The sequence below is a fragment of the Tamandua tetradactyla genome, chromosome 6, assembly GCF_023851605.1.
Source record: "Tamandua tetradactyla isolate mTamTet1 chromosome 6, mTamTet1.pri, whole genome shotgun sequence".
Taxonomy (NCBI): domain Eukaryota; kingdom Metazoa; phylum Chordata; class Mammalia; order Pilosa; family Myrmecophagidae; genus Tamandua; species Tamandua tetradactyla.
This window is the reverse complement of record NC_135332.1, coordinates 26,546,159-26,566,581: the sequence shown is the minus strand read 5'-3', so window position 1 is coordinate 26,566,581 and position 20,423 is coordinate 26,546,159. Positions and strand designations below refer to the sequence as shown.

The 20,423-nt window shown below is 37.0% G+C and overlaps 1 protein-coding gene, 1 long non-coding RNA gene and 1 pseudogene across 4 annotated transcripts in view; 1 reads left to right on the top strand and 2 right to left on the bottom strand.

Moving 5' to 3' along the window:
* Nucleotides 1–17,223, top strand: part of LOC143687461 (uncharacterized) — a 39,564-nt gene extending 22,341 nt beyond the window's left edge. For 2 of the 3 annotated variants that reach the window (XR_013177537.1, XR_013177536.1), the window contains 2 exons: nt 13,057–13,347; nt 16,228–17,223. This is a non-coding gene — a long non-coding RNA (uncharacterized LOC143687461). The remainder of the gene's footprint in view (nt 1–13,056; nt 13,348–16,227) is intronic. The other variant, XR_013177535.1, reaches the window with a different exon arrangement.
* On the bottom strand, nt 7,621–8,293 carry LOC143685617 (ubiquitin-conjugating enzyme E2 variant 1 pseudogene; annotated as a pseudogene).
* KRT12 (keratin 12) lies at nt 14,735–20,165 on the bottom strand. The gene is made up of 8 exons (XM_077164446.1): nt 19,629–20,165; nt 19,177–19,259; nt 17,923–18,079; nt 16,878–17,039; nt 16,658–16,783; nt 16,298–16,518; nt 15,552–15,622; nt 14,735–15,176 (listed from the first exon to the last, which is right to left on the bottom strand). Exons 1-8 carry the CDS (start codon nt 20,148–20,150, stop codon nt 15,079–15,081), a joined length of 1,440 nt encoding a protein of 479 aa, XP_077020561.1. The 5' UTR covers nt 20,151–20,165; the 3' UTR covers nt 14,735–15,078.
* Between the last annotated feature and the right edge of the window lie 258 nt (nt 20,166–20,423).

Below are 20,423 nucleotides of genomic sequence, written 5' to 3'. Positions count from 1 at the left end.
AACCTAAAAATGTGGAATTGTGAATCATACCAAACTCTGTTCTACAACTAACTATTGCAGTGTGCTTTGAAATTTATTGCTTTTTTGTATATATGTTATTTTTTCACAAAAAGAAAAAAAAGTCAATTGTGATGATTAAAAAAAAAGTTAAAAAAAAGAACATTGAAATTGATGTAAGAATTTAGAGAAGGCCAGGAATCATCCATATTGAGGTGATAATTCAAGTCTTATGAACAAATATATTTTATGTGGGAGAGAGGAGTTGAAGGCTAAAACGAAATGGTGAGGAAACCATCAAAGTTTGGCTATGCAGAGAAGAAAAGTACCCAGTAAAGGGAGTGGATAAGTAGTGATCTGAAAGGCTGGAAAAGCCTCAGAAAATTGCAGTGTCGATTGCAGTATGGATGATTCATCTGGTGGAGTGAATCACTATCAGAAGGCAGTTCTTCCAGGTCCTGAATTTCAAATTCCGCAGACAGATCATGGAGAATGAAGGCTGAGAAAACGTTCATGGTATTGGCCACAAGATCCTTGGAGATCTGGCAGCAAGAACTTTCTGGACATTAAGGACACAGAAGTCAGAGACCATTAGTCATTAGAGAAGGAAAGGGTGGGAATGGAATGAAGCCATCTGTGTCTTGCATTGCTGTGGCATTCTGAGTGGGTGTAAAAGACAAAAGAATGGTGAAGGGGGAAGCATGGGTGGAGTGAAGATGAGATTGTTGGGTATAGAATACACTTGACAACCAAAGCAAGGGTTAGGATTTTGAAGCTCTTTAGAGATAATTAGAAAAGTTTCCTTCTGAGAGCTGAAGAAGAATAGAAAACTCAGAGAGCCAAGGAGTAAGATAGCACAGTCAGGTTATTGGACAGAGATGTTAGAAATAATAGTGATCCGAGATAGCAACGAACCCTCAATGATGTAGGAAACTACCTCTTGAATGATTAATTTAAGCGTCTCATAGGGAGCTTATCATAAAGAATAGACATATGGTATCATTAAAAAATGACAGAAAACCTTTGCATTTTAGAAGAGTTACTGTGTTGAATGTGTTTTGAGCCTGAATCGTGTATCATTCACCCTTGGACTTTTAAAATAAAATACTTTATTCTTATGCACTGTAAAACCAGGTGCTGCCCTCTGATACTTAAAGAGGTCGATGTAGCAGTGAGATATCTCCATGAACTTGTGGAGGTGCTGCCCTTTGATACTTTAAAGAGCGGAGTTTCTAAATGAATAATAAAATTAGCATGTAATCTATCCCCCAGGGCCAGTAACTGGGGTCCAGAAAGTGGTCAGCAAGTAATATCAAGAGGGGATTCACAGAAGCTATGCTTGGTCTCATCTTGGGAAGAGAGACACTGAATTTGGGCACATGGCCTATCCATGCACAAGAGAGAAGATGTCTTGAGTGGGGCAAAGTTGTTTCTCTTGATCCGTGTAGAATCTGAAGGAAATGTCCTTCAAGTCAGTCCGTTGACCTTTGCTTGAATTCTGTGTTTATGCACCAACTTTCTGATTTATCCTTACAAGAACACCTATAGCAGGAAAACAGGTGCACTGGAAAGAGGTCTTGAATATTTGGAAAGAAACGTCCTTCATTGTTAATTAACAAATTGTCATTGTAATCTATACATCAATATTGTTTGAGGATAATCATTATAAGTCTGATAATCAGGTGTCAGATCATGTCTGGGAATGCTGTTAAAGTCCAGTTTCTGAACCTGCAAGACAGGAGCAGATTCTGGACTATGGTAAGTTTTCCAAAGTAATTCTGATTTATATATAAAATAACAACAGCAGCATCTCTTGATAATTAGTCTTTAGGTAGCCTTCTGTCTGCCTCATTTGGTATTTCCATACTCTCCATTGGTAGTTTTAGGAATAATAACAGAAGGCATTATTTAAAAAAAGTTAGTGAAACAACATGGAGGAGTGCACGGGTGGTTCAGTGGCAGAATGCTCACCTTCCATGTGTGAGACCGGTTTCGATTCCCAGACCACACACCGAAAACAACATCAGCAACAACCTGGAGCTTGTTGTGTGTACTTCAGACTATGTAAAATAGAAAAATAGTTTTAGGAAATGTGTAGATTAGGGATGACAAACACGGACATTCTTGCCTCCACTCTCCTGTCCTTTACCCAAGGCAGACATTCTTAATTGGTAATGACATTCTTCCTTGTTGAACCTAGAATACATGCAGAATTATTCTTAGTAACACTGATCCAGAAAGCTGCATTCAGTTCCTTGGATTGGACTACCCTTATAGTTTAGATGGGTTGTTAGGGATTCTGGGTACATAGGTTATAACAATTACAGAATTTCAGCTGGAAAGGACCTAAAGGATGATTTAGTTTTGGGGTTTGACATCATGGTGATGTCAACATTCTCTTTGACCAACTAGCATTCTCTTTGACCAAAAATCTCTGGATATTCTAACAAAAATAGTACCAGGCTGGCTGAATTGACAGAAACAATCAGAATGGAATTATGTTGACCCTCTGACACATTTACTACCATGACTTCAGCCAACATGGACTTTGCAAGGAGCTGTAGAGGTCATCACCAGGTTTCAAACCCAGCTCTGCCTCTTACCAGGCGTGTGATAAATTACTTAACCTCTCTGAGCCTTAACGTCTTCATGCAAGAAATATAATACTCAACTCATGGGTTTGAGACTACCAGTTGAGATAACATATACCAAGCATCCTGCATGTCTTGCACGTGGTAGATACTGACATAGTTCCCTTCTCTTTCTCTAGTTTCTCTAGTTCAGTGCTGAGCAGAATCCCCTTATCAGTTACCTCCAATCTCTATTTAAATATTTCTAGTGATGAGGGAAGCTCATTACTTTACAAGGTGTTCCATGTTTGAAGGGCTAAAATTATTAAGAAGTTTGTCTTTAGGTTGAACTGAAGTCTGCCACATAGATTATAGCTTTCATTCTGTCACACAAAACATAGCTTTTCTGATGGATGTCTTTGGGACTTTAGAAGATGGTTACTCTGTTCCCTTAAATAGTTTATTTTCCAAGCTAAGGGATCATTTATTAAACTGTTTTTCAGATGACGTAGTTTTCACTTCCATTCTCATATGGATTGCTATTAGTTGGATCCCTTCTAAATCTGTACTATTAATCTGATCTTCTTTTTGGTCTCTGTCTTTAGTATTAATTCAAAGAATATTTTTTAGAAATGCATGCTGTATTTTATCCCATAGCAGCAGTATTCAGCATATTACTTTGAGTTAAAATGTAGCAAATAATATTTGCTTTCTTATGCATTTACAGAAATTTTTAAAATTTAATAATTAATCATTAGTAACATAAATATTTCCCTCTTGGTTTTAGGCTTCGTTTCAGGGTGGCCCAGATGTCTTGAACACATTTGTACTAGAAACTTGTTTTACTCACTTTTTGGGTTCACAGTCTTTTCATGTGGGTGGAACTGAGGCTTGTCACTCACAGTTCTGATTGTGGTGTTGATTAACTAGTTGGCTTCTAAGCTATAATTATCTTACTCCTTCAATTAAAAATCACATTCTTTATTTCAACATGCAGCTATTGCAAAATCTAATAACACACATTGTATTTTTATTTTCCACTAAACAAAATTTCCCTGATGATTTATATTTTTTCCTCTGGGTTGTTCAACTATTAGGTGTTCTTGTCATCCTACTGCTGAGTAGGACATTCTTCCTAACAAAGATTGACTATTAGGCACTTGCCAGAATTGTTGGTTTTGTTCTCCTGTGTCCTCACCTGCTGTAATACAGTTATTGAAACTTAATAAATTATTCCCAGATTTCAGAATTTTGAGTAACTCAAAGACTTATGTGGCAACATAATTGGGAACAAAGTATACAATGCAGTCAACCTATGCTTTTATTTTAAACTGTGCCAAATGTTGGGAATCACTGACAGTTTTCATTTGGTTTTAGCCATTCCTTATATCTGAATTTTTCAGTTGTTTTGATAACATGTAAACCCAGTGTGATGCTTCTAAACATCATTTCAGTCAACATTTGTTTGTTACACCTACCCTGTGCCAGGTTCTGCATTAAGTGCTGGGGATTTATTGCTGAATGGACTATAATAATTCATGGTCACTACTTTTGAGGTCCAGACCGCCGGGGTTAAAGAGTGTTGGAGGTCCTTTGGGTTCACAGAGGAAGGGCACTTAGTCTTGTGGGAAAGCAATCCATGGGAGATGCTATTTGGTCCTGTTCCTCCCTCCACACTCTCATTTGACACCATACGTTGAGATTTTATGAACTCCTCAAGGCTCTGCTCAAAAGCTACTTCTGCCTCAAGAGTGGTCTTTCTGCCTCTGCTCTAGGTATTCTCTCCCTCCTTCAAACTTCTTTAACACCTCATCTGCATTTTCTCACATAGTGCAGGAATTTCCTACCTTAGTGTAAGGTTATTTGCGTACATGCCTATGTTTGCCCAGGGTTGTTTCCATAACGCCCAGTAACTTAGTTTTTTAAGAAAAAGATCTATTTTAGGTAGAATAACTCTGTCATTTAGGAGAGAGCAAGTTTTATTTTGGTCCAGATTGCCAGGAGTATTAAGTTTTCAGAATGAAGCTTTTTGTGGAGAGTTAGTAGTCTTTCTCCATCAGTTGCTTTTAGAATTCAGTTTTGTATCCATAGTTAGTTGATTGCCCCTATACAAAATACATGCTAATGATGAATTAGGGAATTCCGATGTTGTTTCTTAAGTGAACATCTGTAGACACTTTTTTTTTTCCATAGAAAAAATTGCATAGAAATCAAGGCACTGGTTTGGGAAAACAACTCTTAGTACTCTTTAGATGTAAGGGGAAAAGTCTTGAGGTTAAGTTTCCTAAAAAACAACAACAAAGCATCGTAAATTAAAAGACACTTGTTGAAACTGATGATCATTTTCTACTGAGTCAACAAACGTTTTATTGAGCAATATGATATTTATCAACATGCCTTGTGAAATTGCCAAGCTGAGATTTATATACGTAAGATAAAAAATTTTATGTCCCCACAGAATGTCAGGTGTCTTGAGGGTTTTTTGGGAAGTGTTAATTAAATTCAACAAATTTCTCAGTAAAATGCAAATGACATCTCCATGGTTTTCCAGTCTCTGAAAGCCAGCGTAATTTCTTAATTAAGATTTAAGGAGAATAAAATAAATGGAATTCATTTCCATGTGACATGCATTTTTAAATAACTTTACCAAAACAGATTCAGATTAAATCATTCAAAGCATCTCTTGTGCCTCCTGTGTGATAGACTCTCTACTTAGCTTTGGGCATTAGTAGACTACGATTTGTTCCTTCATTCTTACTGAAAGATGATTGGTGGAATATCTGGATAAAACTCTGATGAATGTTTCAAGAAAGTAATTGAGAAACTGTATCACAGCCATTCAATATTCATGCACCAAATATTGAGTGCCTTTTATGTAGGCACTCATGCTAAGTATTAGCAATACTGAGTAAGTAATACAGGCATTGTTCCAACTTTTTAGAAAATAAATAGTCTAGCACTCAAATCCCATGCACATTTATTCAGCAGATACTGATTATCTCCTGTGCAGTGGGTATCGTACTAGGTGGCGGGGCCACAGTGGACAGCAAAATAGACGTGGCCCTGGCACTTACGAGATCTTAGAGAGCTTGCAGTGAGACATATAATTCAGTAGTTAGACAAGTAAGTGATTATAAATTGTGCTAAAAGCTATGAAGGAAAATTACAGGATATTATGAGAGGGTATAATATGAGAACTTGGTTAATTGTGGAGGGAGGACAGAGAGGCAGGGCCTCTCACAGGAGATGACATTTGAGTTGAGTAGAAGTTATCTAGGTCAAAATGGAGAGAAAGCATCTTCTGGCCAGAGGGAAACAGCTTGTGAGAAGGTGCTAGAAAGGAAAGGAGCAGGGTGTTAGAGAAGTTAAACAAGGCCAGGAGGAATAGTGAAGAGAAAGGGAGGGGAGGCATACAGTTTGAGGCTGGAGAGGAAGGCTGGGCCAGACCTTGTAGGATTTTTTTTTTTAGAATGTTTTTTTGACAATAGATATATAAATACACGTCCAATTAAATTATCTTTAAAGAACAAGAATAAAATGAAAGTATATTTCGGAAAAAATTGTCTGTATTTGTAACTAACAGAGCCTTGATAAAGGCAATTTGATAGGATTCTCTGGGAAGAGAGTGATGCAAACTGAAAAGTCTATGATGCAGTAAAGAACAGTAAGCAACAAATTGATTAAAATATGGATTAATCTAAATACTAACTATAAACAATAATATTATGGAATCTTTAGAGATAAAAGTATAGATTAGAATATTGTATAAAATTGCTTAAAAGTTTGGAAGTAGTGATCAGAGTTAATGTGTTTTAAAGTCTTTGTGTTGTTTAAAAGAAGGATAAAATGTATTGATTTCCTTTACATTATACATTAATCACAGAATGTTTAGAATGAATCTGTAACTTTGTGGGAGAGGCGTATGTTTGACACATAAGCAGAAGTGTAGTGTGCGGCTTCCAGGAAGGTTCCTTAAAGGGACTTTTCTTAGCTGGGACATGGACTTTTTTGTCCTTCACTTTTTTTCTGTTCTGCTGCCTGGAATGATGCCTGAGTTTTCAGCAGCCATTTTTGATGATCTTGCATCAAGGAGGTGAATTTATGGATGCAAGGCTATGGCCTACGATAGTTGTTGAGAAAGATAAGAAATGTGGGTCCTTGATGATATTGGAGTGTCCATATTGACTTTTTGGATTATCTCTGGCCATCCTTTCAATAAATGAGAAATAAATTGTTATTTTAGCTACTGCCATTTTGCATTTTCTATTATAGCAGCTAGTACCATTGTTTTTTTCTTTTTTGTAAAAAAATAACATATATAAAAAAAGGAATGAATTTCAAAGCACACTGCATTGATTAATTGTAGAACTGATTTCAGAGTTTGATACGGATTTCAATGCCACAATTTTATGTTTCTACTTCTAGCTGCTCCTAGATATCTTGTAAGATTTTTGGCCTTTATTTCAAGGTTAGTGGGAAGGCTTTGAAGGGTTTTAGCAATGGGGGGTGTAGTGGGGAGAATGGAATGGAAAGGGTACAAGTAGGAGTTTTGTGATTATCCAAGGAAGAGATGATGGTTGGCTTGGACCAGAGTGGTAATGGCAGTGGAGATGGAGAGAAAGGTAATCAGATCACAGATATTTAGGGGTAAAATGCCAGATTATGACCAGGATATAGTTAAAATAGTTTTTGAATGAATGAATGGACGGATGGATGGACAGATGGACAGACAGATGGGATGGATGGATTCAGGAGACATGGAGCCTGGCCCTAGTTTAAAAAGCTACAACAGAAGGATAATGAGACCAGCATTGTTGGTGGAATAACTTCTTTTGGATTTTTTTTTTTTTTGTTATAGCACAATTTATATATTTCAGATGGACAAAAAGTTAGTATCATTTACAGTATCTTAATATGAAACGCCTTTGAAAGGGAGCTTCCTTTCCAGTATTTTGAGGTCTACAAGACATACCTAGAAAATTTACTACTGTGGGAAATAAAGAGTGCTTAAATTGAATGGGGGTCGGGGGCGGGCCTGTGGTTTTTATTTTGATTAATTGCTGTAACATTGTCTTTCAGGCGGCTGAGGGAGTTTCATATTTTCTTTAGGCATCATTAGGCGCTGAAGGTCTTGCAAGACAGCTTTGATGCTATATGAATTCTGCCATTTTGCTAACGCTGATATGGCTCTTGGGCCCACTACTCCATTAGAACTGTTAACTCCACTCATATTAATTTTTGTTACAAATCTTACAAAGCAGGGTGCTTCTGGGTATTTAGGTCTACATTCTATTTTAAGGCTGTATGTTCGGTTTTCATAAATTGTCCGAGCCTGTGGTGATGGCCGTCTTGTGTCGCTGTCGCTCGAAGGCCAGTCACTTCTATTGGATTTTTAGCTAAAGTTCAATTTGGCTGAAATACATAAGCCTGTCAAAAACAGTGCCTTCTTATTTGGTAATTTTTCTGACCAAACTAAACATAGGTTACCCATAAAGATTCTAAACTGGGAAGTGTTCAGAGATAAGTTATCATTATGATATAAGATGTTTGGATATATGTATTTTGGAATGTAATTTATACGTTATTTTCAGAGTATTAATACTTTGGAAAGTACAGCTAAAAAAGCTTCCCCTGGATAAATCAGCAAATTATTATATAACTAGACACTTGAGCATTACATCTTGGGAAATTCAGTCTTACATGTCTTTTAATATCTCAGAAATCATCGCCTTTGTCATGCATCTGTTCCCCATGTACCCTGGAGGTGACAGATAATAATGATAATGATGACTAAAACGTTCATTGGGTTCCCCTCCCTGCTGAGATCTACCTTCCCCTAGAGCAGTTTACATTTTCCCAGTAGTTTGCATTCAGCCCTGGTCTCCTTCCAGCTCTACAAGCTGTAAAAATACCTTCCAGAGTCACATAGAGGAGAAACATCTTCCATAGAAGGCTCCAAGTGGGGAATTGAGTCAAATATCTCCCATCTTCACATTACCCCCTGAAGGACTTTTCCTTATCCCCAAACTCTGATTAATGAGACAGGAAAACTAGACTTTATTGTATTGCTTTAGCTATAAACTGTTGACTAATTAGTCTGTATCTAATTCTGCATTTTTTGTTCCAGGATTATCTCTTGATCAGATGTTGATTTTTTAATATATATATATATATATTTTTTTTTTTGACCAATGATGAAATTTTATCTTATTCTTTATCAGATTGTCAGTCATTTATTAGATAAGATAGGGAAGTTTAATGTTAAAATTGCTTTATTATCTGGAATCAGCACATAAGGTTGTTTAAAATGGGTATCCAGTTAAAACATCACAAAGTACCTGGGAGGTACTTTTATGTATAATATAAAATGTAATTAAATATTTACAAGTATTATACTTAAAAAATATGCCCTGAAAATGCCAATTTAATAGTATGAATTGCTCCTTTTAAAACTTATAAACTCATAAAAATGAATGAGGAAGTGTCAAGTGCTTCCAAAAGAGGTTGGCTGCACCTCCACACACCTTTGTTAATAAATAATCAGCATATTCTGTTCATGAGGCAATGGCACTTTTGCCAATTAAAAATGATGACTTACCTTATTCCATTTTCACTGATGCAATAAAGAAATATCAGTGGAAAACTTCATCATCTGTAACTTGAATTTACTTTCAATAGTCCATGTAAACATTTATATAAAATTGGTGTTAAATATTTATTGAATAAATGAATACGTAAATACATGAATGTGATACCTCATATCCTTACATAAACATAAAATTCCAACTGAATATTGTTTAAAAAAATAGACTTTGGTTAGAAAAAATTGTCTTTGCAGCTCTGTTCTTCGAAATATGAAATTACCTCAAGAAATTTTTAAAAATCCCATGGTATTTGCAAAGAAATGAAATATTTTAAAAATATGATTTTCTCAGCAGAACCTTTATGTATAGTTCACTTTTGAAGTTGGGTTCCAAGTTAACTAAAATGAACATATTTTGACTTACCAAACTCATAGTGTCCTGTGTTTGTTATACTTTTTAATGAGATTCCAAAGTGCTGGGTTAAAAGAATTTTACTTGGTATTATTATTATAGTCTTTTTGTAAAAGGTGAATCATCTCAAATTGAGTAAAATAACGACTGACTGAGCCGAACCTGAAATACCTTCTAGTTCCTACTGCCTCTCTGTGGACTGTTTTAGTAGCATGTTTCATTTAAAGTTCTGCTTATAAATTATATATTTGTGTCTATGATTTTGGAAAAAAATGCATTTGTTTAAAAATATATACAAGGGTGGGCCACGGTGGCTCAGCAGGCAGAGTGCTTGCCTGCCATTCCAGAATACCCGGGTTTGATTCCCAGTGCCTGCCCATGTTAAAAAATACACACACACACACACACACACACAAAATAGCGAAACAATAATGATGACATCTTTTTTAGCAACTAAACCCTTAAATTCACAGTTTGATCCAAAGGAAACCAGAGTAAAAAAATTATTTCCAAAGGCTTGATGCTCATGTTTTGCATTTGCATTCTATGAAGTTTCAAATATCTATTCTGATCTTTGCAAGCAATCTACTGCAGGTGTGTAAAGCATTGTGTTTGTCCAGGAGTTTTCTATAAATTATACTATGATGGTTTAGGAAGGACCAAACCTTTGAATTTGTGAGAGAGAATCTCCAAGAGGGCTAAGGTTTTCCTCGATTTGTTTTATATACCTGTGTCTACTTGCAGAGTCCTCTCCCCTTCAGTCTAAGCAGCTAGCTATATTAACAACATTCCTATAGTGCTTCATGGCTAATAAAGCTCTTTTTCAGAACTAGTATCAAATAAGATACTCACAACTGTTCATGTTAGGGGCATTACTATTAGCCTCTTCATCTTTTAGGTAAGAATCACTTGACCCCTTAGCAGTCAACTAAGGAGAAATACTTCAGATGAAAAATTACTTCTTTCTTTCCAAAACTGGGATTGTTAGAGAGTGTGCATGAAAGGAAGGGAAAGAATAAGTCTGGGGGGAAATATATAAATAAGTTCCTTAGTTGTAGCATGACTTTTTCTATAATAATGTTGATGTTTAATTAGTACTTTCTGTGTGCCACATGTGAATGAACTCACTGAATCCTCACAATATTCATGTGAGGCAGGTGCTATTATTGTCCTGGATTTACAGACCGGAATGTGGAAGAACACAAAGAAACCTAGAAAATGACTGAGTTGGAACCCAACCTAGGCAATCAGACACCAGAACTGTGTTCTTAACTACAAATGCTCAGTGATGTGCTGGTAAACCATGCTTCTGGGATTTTTAAAAAACAGCCCTAACCTGTAGTGTTTGCCAGTTTCCATGCTGTAAATATTCTCATCATGACCAATTTCAAGCTATCAGTCAGTCCTAAAGGTTCTTTTGTACCCCTTCCCAGTTAACTCTCACTCCTCCATACCTTTCTGCACAGAAAACCCCTGATCTGCTTTCTGTCACTATAGATTAGATTTGTTTGTCCTAGATTTCATGTAAGTGAAATCATGGAGGATGTACTCTTTTTGTGTCTAACTTCTTTTGCTCAGCCTAATGCTTTTGAGTTTCGTGCATGATATTTGTGTATTAGTAGCTCCATTTTTTTTTTATTGCCAGGTTGTCTATTGTGTCAGTGTTCCACAGTTCATTCACCAATAGATTTTTTAAAAAATATTTTTATTGATAGAACAATATACAAACATACAAGCATTCTTAACATATAAACATTCCATACATAGTGTACAATCAGTGGCTCACAGTATCATCACATTGTTGTGTATTCATCACCATGATCGTTTTTTTGAACATTTGCATCATTCTAGAAAAAGAAATAAAAAAGAAAAAAGAACAAACTCATACATGCCCTTCCTTACCCCTTAGCCCTCTTTCTCATGGACCACTAGTATTTCCGTCTACTCAATTTAGTTTAACCTTTATTCTCCCTGTTATTATTTTATCACTCATCTGTCCATACCCTAGATAAAAGGAACATCAGACACAAGGTATTCACAATCACACAGTCACATTGTAAAAGCTATGTCATTATACAATCATCTTCAAGAAACAAGGCTACTGGAACACAGCCCTACAGTTTCAGGTACTTCTATCCAGCCACTCCAGTACACCATAAACTAAAAAGGAATATCTATATGATGCATAAGAAAAACCTCCAGGATAATCTCTCAACTCTGTTTGAAATTGCTCAGGTGCTGACACTTTATCGCATTTCTTTCTTACCCCTTTTGATCAAGAAGGTTTCTCAGTCCTTTGATGCCAGGTCCTGTCTCATCCTGGGAGTTCTGTCCCACGTTGCCTGGGAGATTTACACCCCTGGGAGTCATGTCCCACATAAAGGGCATGTTAGTGAGTTCACTTGCCATGTTGGCTTAGAGTGGCCATCTGAGCAACCAAAGAGGTTCTCTGGGGGTAACTCTTAGGCCTAATTTTAAATAGGCTTAACCTGTCCTTTGCAGGAATACATTTCATAGGGGCAACCCTCAAGATCAGGGGCTTGGCTATTGATTTGGTTGTCCCCACTGCTTGCTAGAATATCAGAAATTCTTCAAATGGGGAAGTTGAATATTGCCGCCTTAGTAGATTATTTTTTAATTGCAAATTCTAGTCATAATAGATCCTTTCATCAAATATTGATGAATGTGCAGTTGTAGCTCTTACAAAAAGCTGAGGCAATAAAGAGGGAAAATTCAATTAAGGCATTTTTAAAATTTGATTTTGAGTTTATGATACTAATATTAAACAGTGACATTCAAATCTTAGATTCAGTTCTAGGATTTTAGAAACATTTACTACCCCATAAAAAAGCCATTTTACCAGTTATATGGATGAATTTTCAATTGGTATTTGAAAGCATTTTTTAAAAGGCTGAGTAATTCACATTTTCTGATGCTCTGAACTCTAAATAATTGCTGTCTTCTTTACTTTGTACCTAGTAGAACTGTCTTCTCATTGGTAAGCTTTCTGGAAACTAATACCATGCTTATTACTTAAATAAGAAAGACTTTGTTAAGCTGATGCTTTGAAAAACTTTTCAATAAACTCTAATGTTGAACACATCACAAGTGGCTTGATCAAGTAGGGCTAGTTTTTACTGAGCTTCCAGTAGGTGGCACTCGTACAAAGCCTAAAGAAGTGGCTAGTTCGGCAACTTCTGATTGTTTTTTGGGTGGTTCCCTCCCAAATTTGGAAACTCAGTTGTTAAATAGTTAAAATTAAGGGCTTTTTTTTTCATCAGCCACATATGCTGTTAAACATTTTTTTACAATGTACAAAAAAATTCTCAAAATCCTTCTAATATCCAAGAGCTAATCATTAACAGTTTAGTGTGTTTTATGTAGTTCATGCACACAACAAATGCATATAGATTTAATGTTTTTTTATTTGTAAAATTTTATATTAAAAAATTATAAAAAAATTTTCCTCTTTTGTTGTTTTTTCGTTTACTCAGGTTTTTCCCTTGGGAGTTACAGTCTTTAAAGACAGACCTACTTTTGTAATTCACCAATTGTTGAATCCAGAAGGACTTTTTGAATCTGTTAAGTGTTGATTTACAGTTCCTGATCTAGTGAATGAAGGCTAGAATCTCGATAAGAATGCTGAGCTAATTCCATTTCTTCTCAGTGAGACAAAAGAATTTAGTCTATTCCAGCATTCAAAAATGATGCTTCCAATGAAGTGGTGTCTCTGGTTGCCCAGTGGAGAAAATACTTCAAGAAGAAGGGAGTACTGAGAAACTAAGGTAATAGTTTAGCTAAGGTAATAGCTAAGAAATGGCCAGTGGATTTAAGATAGTGCAAAACTAATTTCTCTGAGTCTCACACTATTCAGATGTAGGTGTAAGGAAATAAATGTTATTTAAAACAAACTTTGCAGCCACTTTTGATAAAAAGGGAAATGGCATAGTATATTACCTGGGGGCTATGAACTTTGCTTAAGAAAAGACCTTGATAATCATTTTGGGTGTGAGAGATAAGGCTCTCTTAGATAGTGTTTGAAAAATGAAGGCCAGAGAGATGAATTTCTATTTTAATAATCAGGAAACTGAGGCACACAGAAATTGTTACTCTTCAGTAACAGAGCTAGGGTTTGCACCTTATTTGGCCTCAGAACCCATGCTCTTGATCATTAAATCAGGTTCTTGTTTTCTTTCTAGGGAATTTGAATTTGACAACCCAGATTGAGCCATCTACTCAGGCTTGGACTTTGACTGCCTCCCCTCAGCCCTAGAATGTAACTTCTGTTTTTGAAGTGTAGGTCTGGTCCTTTCTGTTTATCCTAGTAGAAATCTCATCCTGGGCTCACAGGGTGCCAGATAGGAGAAGGAAAATCAAACGTTTTCTCTTACCCCCTCTGTCTTTTCATAGGTATTTCCTCTGCCCCAAATGTTCCCTTTCTCCCTCCTATACCTGATTGATTTCCATATGAAGCCTTCTGTTATCCCCTCTGACAAGTTCATTTCTTCCACATTTTAGAAGTTCTTTGAATATCTGTTTGCCCTATCTCACTGTTGGGGATTGAATCACATACCATAGGAAAGTCATGTTCAAGTCTCAGTTTGTATTCCTGGGGCATGTGTATGTGTGTGTGTGAAGGAGAGAGAGAATGAGAACATTACAGACTTTGGGGGAAGGTGAGCCCTGCCAGTGTCCTGATGTTGCACTTTTAGTCTCCAAAACTGTGAGACAATAGATTCCTGTTGTTAAAGCCAACCCACTGCGTGGTATTTGTAGCACCAAGCCCTGGCCTAATAAGAAACTAACTATATCACATCCCTGTAGACAGCTGCCTCTCCCTTCAATTGTGAGTGCCTCAAGGCAAAAACCGTATCTTATTCATTTGAGTCTCCAGCATGCCAACCATGCCTTGCACACTGAAGGTGTTTAATAAATGAATAAGGTGCTAGAAAATGAACAGGACAACTATCCCTTGTATGTGGACAGTATAATTTTGTTGCATCCTTGATGATTGACTTAAAAAGGACAGAACTTTTAAAATAATTTTCTTCACCTTCCTCCTTGACATCTTTAGCCACTTTACTATTAGTATTTCATAAACCCCTCTTGATGCCTGTGTGACACTGACTTTTGGAATTAAGAAAGTACCCATTTTACATTATTACCATTCATTAAATTTTTATTGCAATTAGCTGTACTAAGACATTACTACCTGATCAGAGTTCTGTGATTAAAGAAAAGTCCAGGTCAACAGCAGTAGGTTCATTAAAAGTCTGTTCTAGATACAGAAAGATGATAGTTAATTTTGGTTGTTAGAAAAACTGACGTGATCACAATGACTTGCAGTTGAGTATTATTTCAGAAGAACAAAAAGTACTCAAAATGAATAGGGAGTCCAAAGAAAATGAAACTGACAAAAATAAAGGTTGAGCTAATAAACCATCGTATTCTAAAAGGAATAATTTGTGAATTTCTAGTTCTTAATAAACCAATCATGTGGCAGATCTTGTGAAATTTTACATTAGTTCTTCAATTTCCTGAACTTGTGATGAGACCACCTCACCGTTCACCACCTCTTGCACAATTGTCTTGATTTTTCGAGTTGCAGTTGGATCTAAAGATAAAAATGGAGTAAAGGAGGCAAAAGTGTTTGAAATGTTAATCCAAATTTGGTTGTTGTTTAACTTTAGCTTCTAAATTAGGTATTGGCTGATATAATCCATCAAAAGTGACTTCTATATTCTCAAAAATGTGTTTTATCCTTTTATCCAATGAAAATGAAATTTATTCAGTGCAGTATGTATACAGATGGAAATATTTTTCTTTTTAAACATTTAAAAATTGGTTATGATGCTTTTATACCCTTTGTAAAGAAGCTATTCTCTGGACTTCCTAAAAGTTTTGATAGAATCCTGACTACTAGTTTTGCTATAGAAACGTAAAATGCGATTCTACCTTACTCTAAGTGATTGTTAGGGAATCTGCATACCTTTAGAAGAATCAATTGACTGTGCCTCGGATTTGGAGTCTGTCACAGATGAGCTTTCATTCACACTATTGCTGTAAAGAAACAAGGGAGGATGACATCACATGATGCTTTCTGGAATGAGGAGAATTTGCTATTTGAATAGAAAATTAGAATGATGCACACAGCTGTGACCAAATAGAGAGGACATCCCAAATTTCTTGTTTAAGAATGATTGAATGAGTAATCAGTTGGTACAGTGCATCTTTATTTTCAGATCGTGCCTAAAATGGGTTCTCAGAGTGAAATGACTTGGCGATTAAGGAAAAATTTTGTCACAGAAATTAGATTTCCTGGTTTACAGTCCAAGATTATTCTTGTCCAGACTGTAGTTACTTTTGGAAAGTGCTGCAGAAAGGTCTTAGGTGGTTCAGGTGGCTGTTGTTTGATGTTTCCTTTTTAGCATTTAATCATTTCTATTAAAAACTGAATGGATGATATTTTTAGTTCCTAGAAGTATCTGTTTTCCATTATGCCACTGTTTGTGGTACCTCTGTTCGTTGCCACATTTATGAATTATCAGTTAGGAAAAGTGAAAACATGTTGCAAAGTGTAGCTCATTTAATGAATATGAGGCATATTTTAACTAGATTTGTTTTTTTTGGTCAACTAAAGAACTTTTCCTTTCCTTATATTGCAGCAAAAACTGCATTCAGGTGTCCACTGTTGGTCAACAGCTGAAGTTCTTTTCAACCTGTTATCTTACTTACCCTTCGACCTCGCCCTCCAGCAGGCGGCAGTAGGTCTCTATCTCCAACTCCAGGCAAGTCTTGACATTCAGCAGCCGCTGGTGGTCAGCGTTCTGGCGCTCAATGTCTGTGCGCACCTGGAGCAGCTGCGCCTCCAGGCCTCTGATGGCCTGCTGCATCTGGGAAAGCTGGCTGCAGTACTCACCCTCGGCTTCTGCCAGTGAGTTCTCAAGGGATCTCTTCTGCACAGTGGAGGGAGAAGGTACAGATTTAACAGTGGTATGGACTGGAAAGAGGAAGGCAGCCAAGTGATCTCACATACTTGGGATATGGCATTTTCTCTGGAAATTGAAGTGATTCTGCTTTTTATGTGACCCTTACCGTAGCGAGCTGGGACTGGAGCTCTATCTCAAGGTTTTGAATCAGGCGCCTCAGTTCGGTGACCTGGCTCTTACTGGACTGAAGCTGCTCCGTATTGGTACTGATCTCCTTCCTGAGCTCCCCGCTCTGCAACAACAAAGAGGCCACGAGGAGATGTGAGCACTCTGTTCATGGGTCTTTGTGCAAATGTATCAAAGCCTTGTGCTTTTGTTCATATGACCTTTTTGTTGAACCAGGCTTCCACATCCTTGCGATTCTGCTCAGCGATGGCTTCATACTGTGCCCTCATGTCATTGAGAAGCCTGGTGAGGTCCACTCCAGGGGCAGCATCCATTTCTACACTGACCTGGCTGGGGCTACCTTCCAGTAAGCTTTGGAGCTCCTGGGGACAACGAATAAGAAAAAATGGTATAAGGGTACATTCTGACTTTCATGGACCCTTGGCATTTTTGCCTACATGGGTCTCTTCCTCTGTACACACACACAGATATTAAAATTTATATTTTACTTTGCATTGGTATAAAGACAAATATGTTAATACAATAAAACATTTCTTTTACCTAAAACTTCATATTTTTCTTCTGATTGTAAAAGAATGTAAAACATTTTCATGGGTCTCAATATCTCAGGCCATAGGCCCTGTGCCTACTGTGCCTAATGAATGCTTCTGCCCCGCTTCTTGAGGGTCTGGGGGCCTTTGCTGGAAAGTGTGGCATTTGCGTGATACAGTCCATGGAGGTTTTCAACTATAGCTGCCACACTGTTTGGGTCACAGGCATTGAAAATGCAGTAGAAACCACTTGAGAATCCTGTTGTCAGGGTCATTATTAATATCCATTCTATATACCAACCAGCTAACTGGTATGTCCGTTTCCTGATTTGTGTGTTAAATTTGCATTACATGGTTATAACAGGTTTCTCTAATCTAATATTACATATTATTGGTAGACTTTCGTTTTTTATTTTTTAAAACATTATTTAAAAAAATCACTGTCAGGAAAATTAAAATTTTTATTGTCATTAAATGACAAGATAAAAAATGCTTCTTGTTTGTTAATTTCTAACAGGGACCACCCTTAATACCATCATCAACATCATCACCACCACACATACACATACTCCCAGAAATCCAAAACAAATGGCCATTTTAACAGGAAGATAACATAACCACATTTGTTCTGTCTTCAGACTTGTATATCTGAAATTGCATTTTTTGAGTCTAGGAGGGAAAAAACAGTGTGTAGAGACTGCTCCTTCTGGCTCACCTCCTCATGGTTCTTCTTCAGGCAGGCCAGTTCCTCAGTCAGGCTCTCTATCTGCATCTCCAAGTCAGCTCTGGCCACGGTCATCTCCTCTAGAACCCTACGCAGTCCGTTGATGTCGGCCTCCACACACTGGCGTAGAGCCAGTTCGTTCTCATACCTGAAAACCAGATGCAAAACAGATCAGGGGATGAACACAATCATTTGAATAAGGCCCCCGCTATCTTTGAGCCGCTTTTTGTATAAATCCATGCTACTGTTTAAAAAAAGTAGCTTTGCAATATATGGTGCTATTTTTGCTTTTGTAACTTTTTCCTTTCCTTTTTGCATGATAATCGGTTACTGCTCAGTTGGAGAGGAGGAGAAAAACTAAAAAATTATGAGGCGATACATTTCTACCAGCAATACACCAATAACACCACATGCCAGAGAAAAAAATTTCCCCTTTGGCTCGTTGCTGTAACTATCAAGTGTAGAGGCTCCTCTCTAGGCACAGTTTCTGATGGCATCCTAAAAGCAGTTGAAAATAAAAGTCTTTTTACTTAAATGCTATTCATTATTTAATTTAAAACATTGTTAGTTTTTTTGTAGTTTTACCATGGATTTTACAGATTCAGGACCACGTTTACTGTGGACATTTTGTGTAGCAAAAAGGAAATTAGTCCGGGCCATGCACTTCCCAAAAAAACAAAACCAAAAAGAAACCAACAAAAACAAACGAAAAATTCAACAAATGGTGTTATAGCAATGGTATACTCACATGGAAAAAGAATGAAATGTGACCTTGCCAGACAGCATACAAAAAAAAGAAGTGTTTCTTTTTATATATGAGAGGGTAGGCCATGAGGAAAGAGGAGGGAATACACAAATAAATGTCATGATTAGTATTTTAGTTGCATGTGTCATCAGGAGAACAATAGTTTCATTTCACTCCTGGGAAAAACCATTATTCATTTTATATAAGGGATGTTGAGGTATAGGATATTGATGGGATTATGTCACATCATGAGTCAATGGCAAATTACACATACGGTGATCCACTCTCCTACGTTTAAGCAACTTATAACTTAAGGGCATGTGAATTATGTTTGCATCTAATTAACTTTCTAAAATGCTCTCCGAATTGACTGCAACATTAAATGTATACAGCATGCAAACTTCAGAAGGTGTGAAATATTTATCATTAGCAAGGAGGGAGATTGAATAAGAATAATTGATGGCACATGCCAGTCATCATCAGTCTTTTATTCTACTCACTTCATTCTGAAGTCCTCGGCAGCCAGTCTAGCATTGTCAATCTGCAATATGAGCTGGGCATTTCCGATGGTGGCAGAAATGACCTGGCAAAAGAGAGAGATGTGCAAAATAAGTACTAAAATACTAGAATTATAACATATATTTTTGACAGGAACCCTTTTTAGGTGATTAGAAATTGCTATTTTATTAAGCGTTCAGGCAGTTTCCTTTTTCTAAGAAAACGTTTATAAAATATTAAAAAAATTAAGAAACATACATTTCCTATAAAAAATGGAAATAATTTATGTTATATAATAAAATGGAATTAACCATCTTGAGATGATAAAATTGTTGCAAATACAACCAGATTGAGATGTACCTAAGTTTTAGGTGATTTTCACTGTAAAATATTTTAATAGTAAAAAAGAAAACTAAAAAGGAATTCCCAAAGCCCCTCCAAAACATATTCTTACCTTATTCCTGAGGACCTCAATTAATGTGTAATATTTACTGTAATCACTCTGTGACTTGGAATCTCCAGTCCCAGATCCCTGTGTTTCGTACCATTCTCGAATTTTGTTTTCCAACTCAGTATTAGCCTCTTCTAGAGCTCGAACCTTGTCCAGATAGGAAGCCAATCTGTCATTAAGGTTTTGCATGGTTTCTTTTTCTGATCCAGAAAGAAGGCCTCCGTCACTGCCCGAGTGAATACCTAGGGAGCCTCCTTGGCTTCCCCCGAAGTCAATGCCTATACCTCTAAAGCCACCCCCCAGGCCACTGGCAAAGTTACTTCCAGAGCCATTGCCAAAGCCATAACTGGAACCAAACATGGAAACAGCAGAGAAGCCTCCCCCACAGTCTCCTCCACAGCCAAAGATGCTTCCCCCGTAGCCACTTCCAACACTGGAAGCAGATGTGCCCCTGGCTCTGCCTGCTGTCTCGTTTTGGGAAGACAGCTGGTGGGACAGCCCAGAAGTGCACATTGAGAGTGACATGGCGTTGCTGGAGAAATCCACAGCCTGGGGAAGGTAGCAAAAACCTGGAAGAAGCAATGCAAGTAGGGCAGAAAGGTTAACCTTTTATAGGCTATTCAATGGGTGTTGCAGTTGAAAAGTTCACTTCTCCATTCAAAATATAGTACCCCCCCACTTTTTTTTGCCAACTCAGCTGGTAAGTGATTTATGCCAATTGAAAATTCATTGGTATAGAAATAATTGAATAATTATGCCCATTGCATATTTGTTATACAAAAAGAAAGTTGGGTGGAG

Excerpts from the sequence above, each read along its gene's own strand:
- KRT12 (XM_077164446.1), bottom strand. The coding sequence starts at position 20,150 with ATGTCACTCTCAATGTGCACTTCTGGGCTGTCCCACCAGCTGTCTTCC. Across the intron at positions 18,080-19,176 it reads GCCGAGGACTTCAGAATGAA|GTATGAGAACGAACTGGCTC; the intron begins GTGAGTAGAATA and ends TCTGGTTTTCAG. Across the intron at positions 15,177-15,551 it reads GTCAATTGATTCTTCTAAAG|ATCCAACTGCAACTCGAAAA; the intron begins GTATGCAGATTC and ends TTTTATCTTTAG.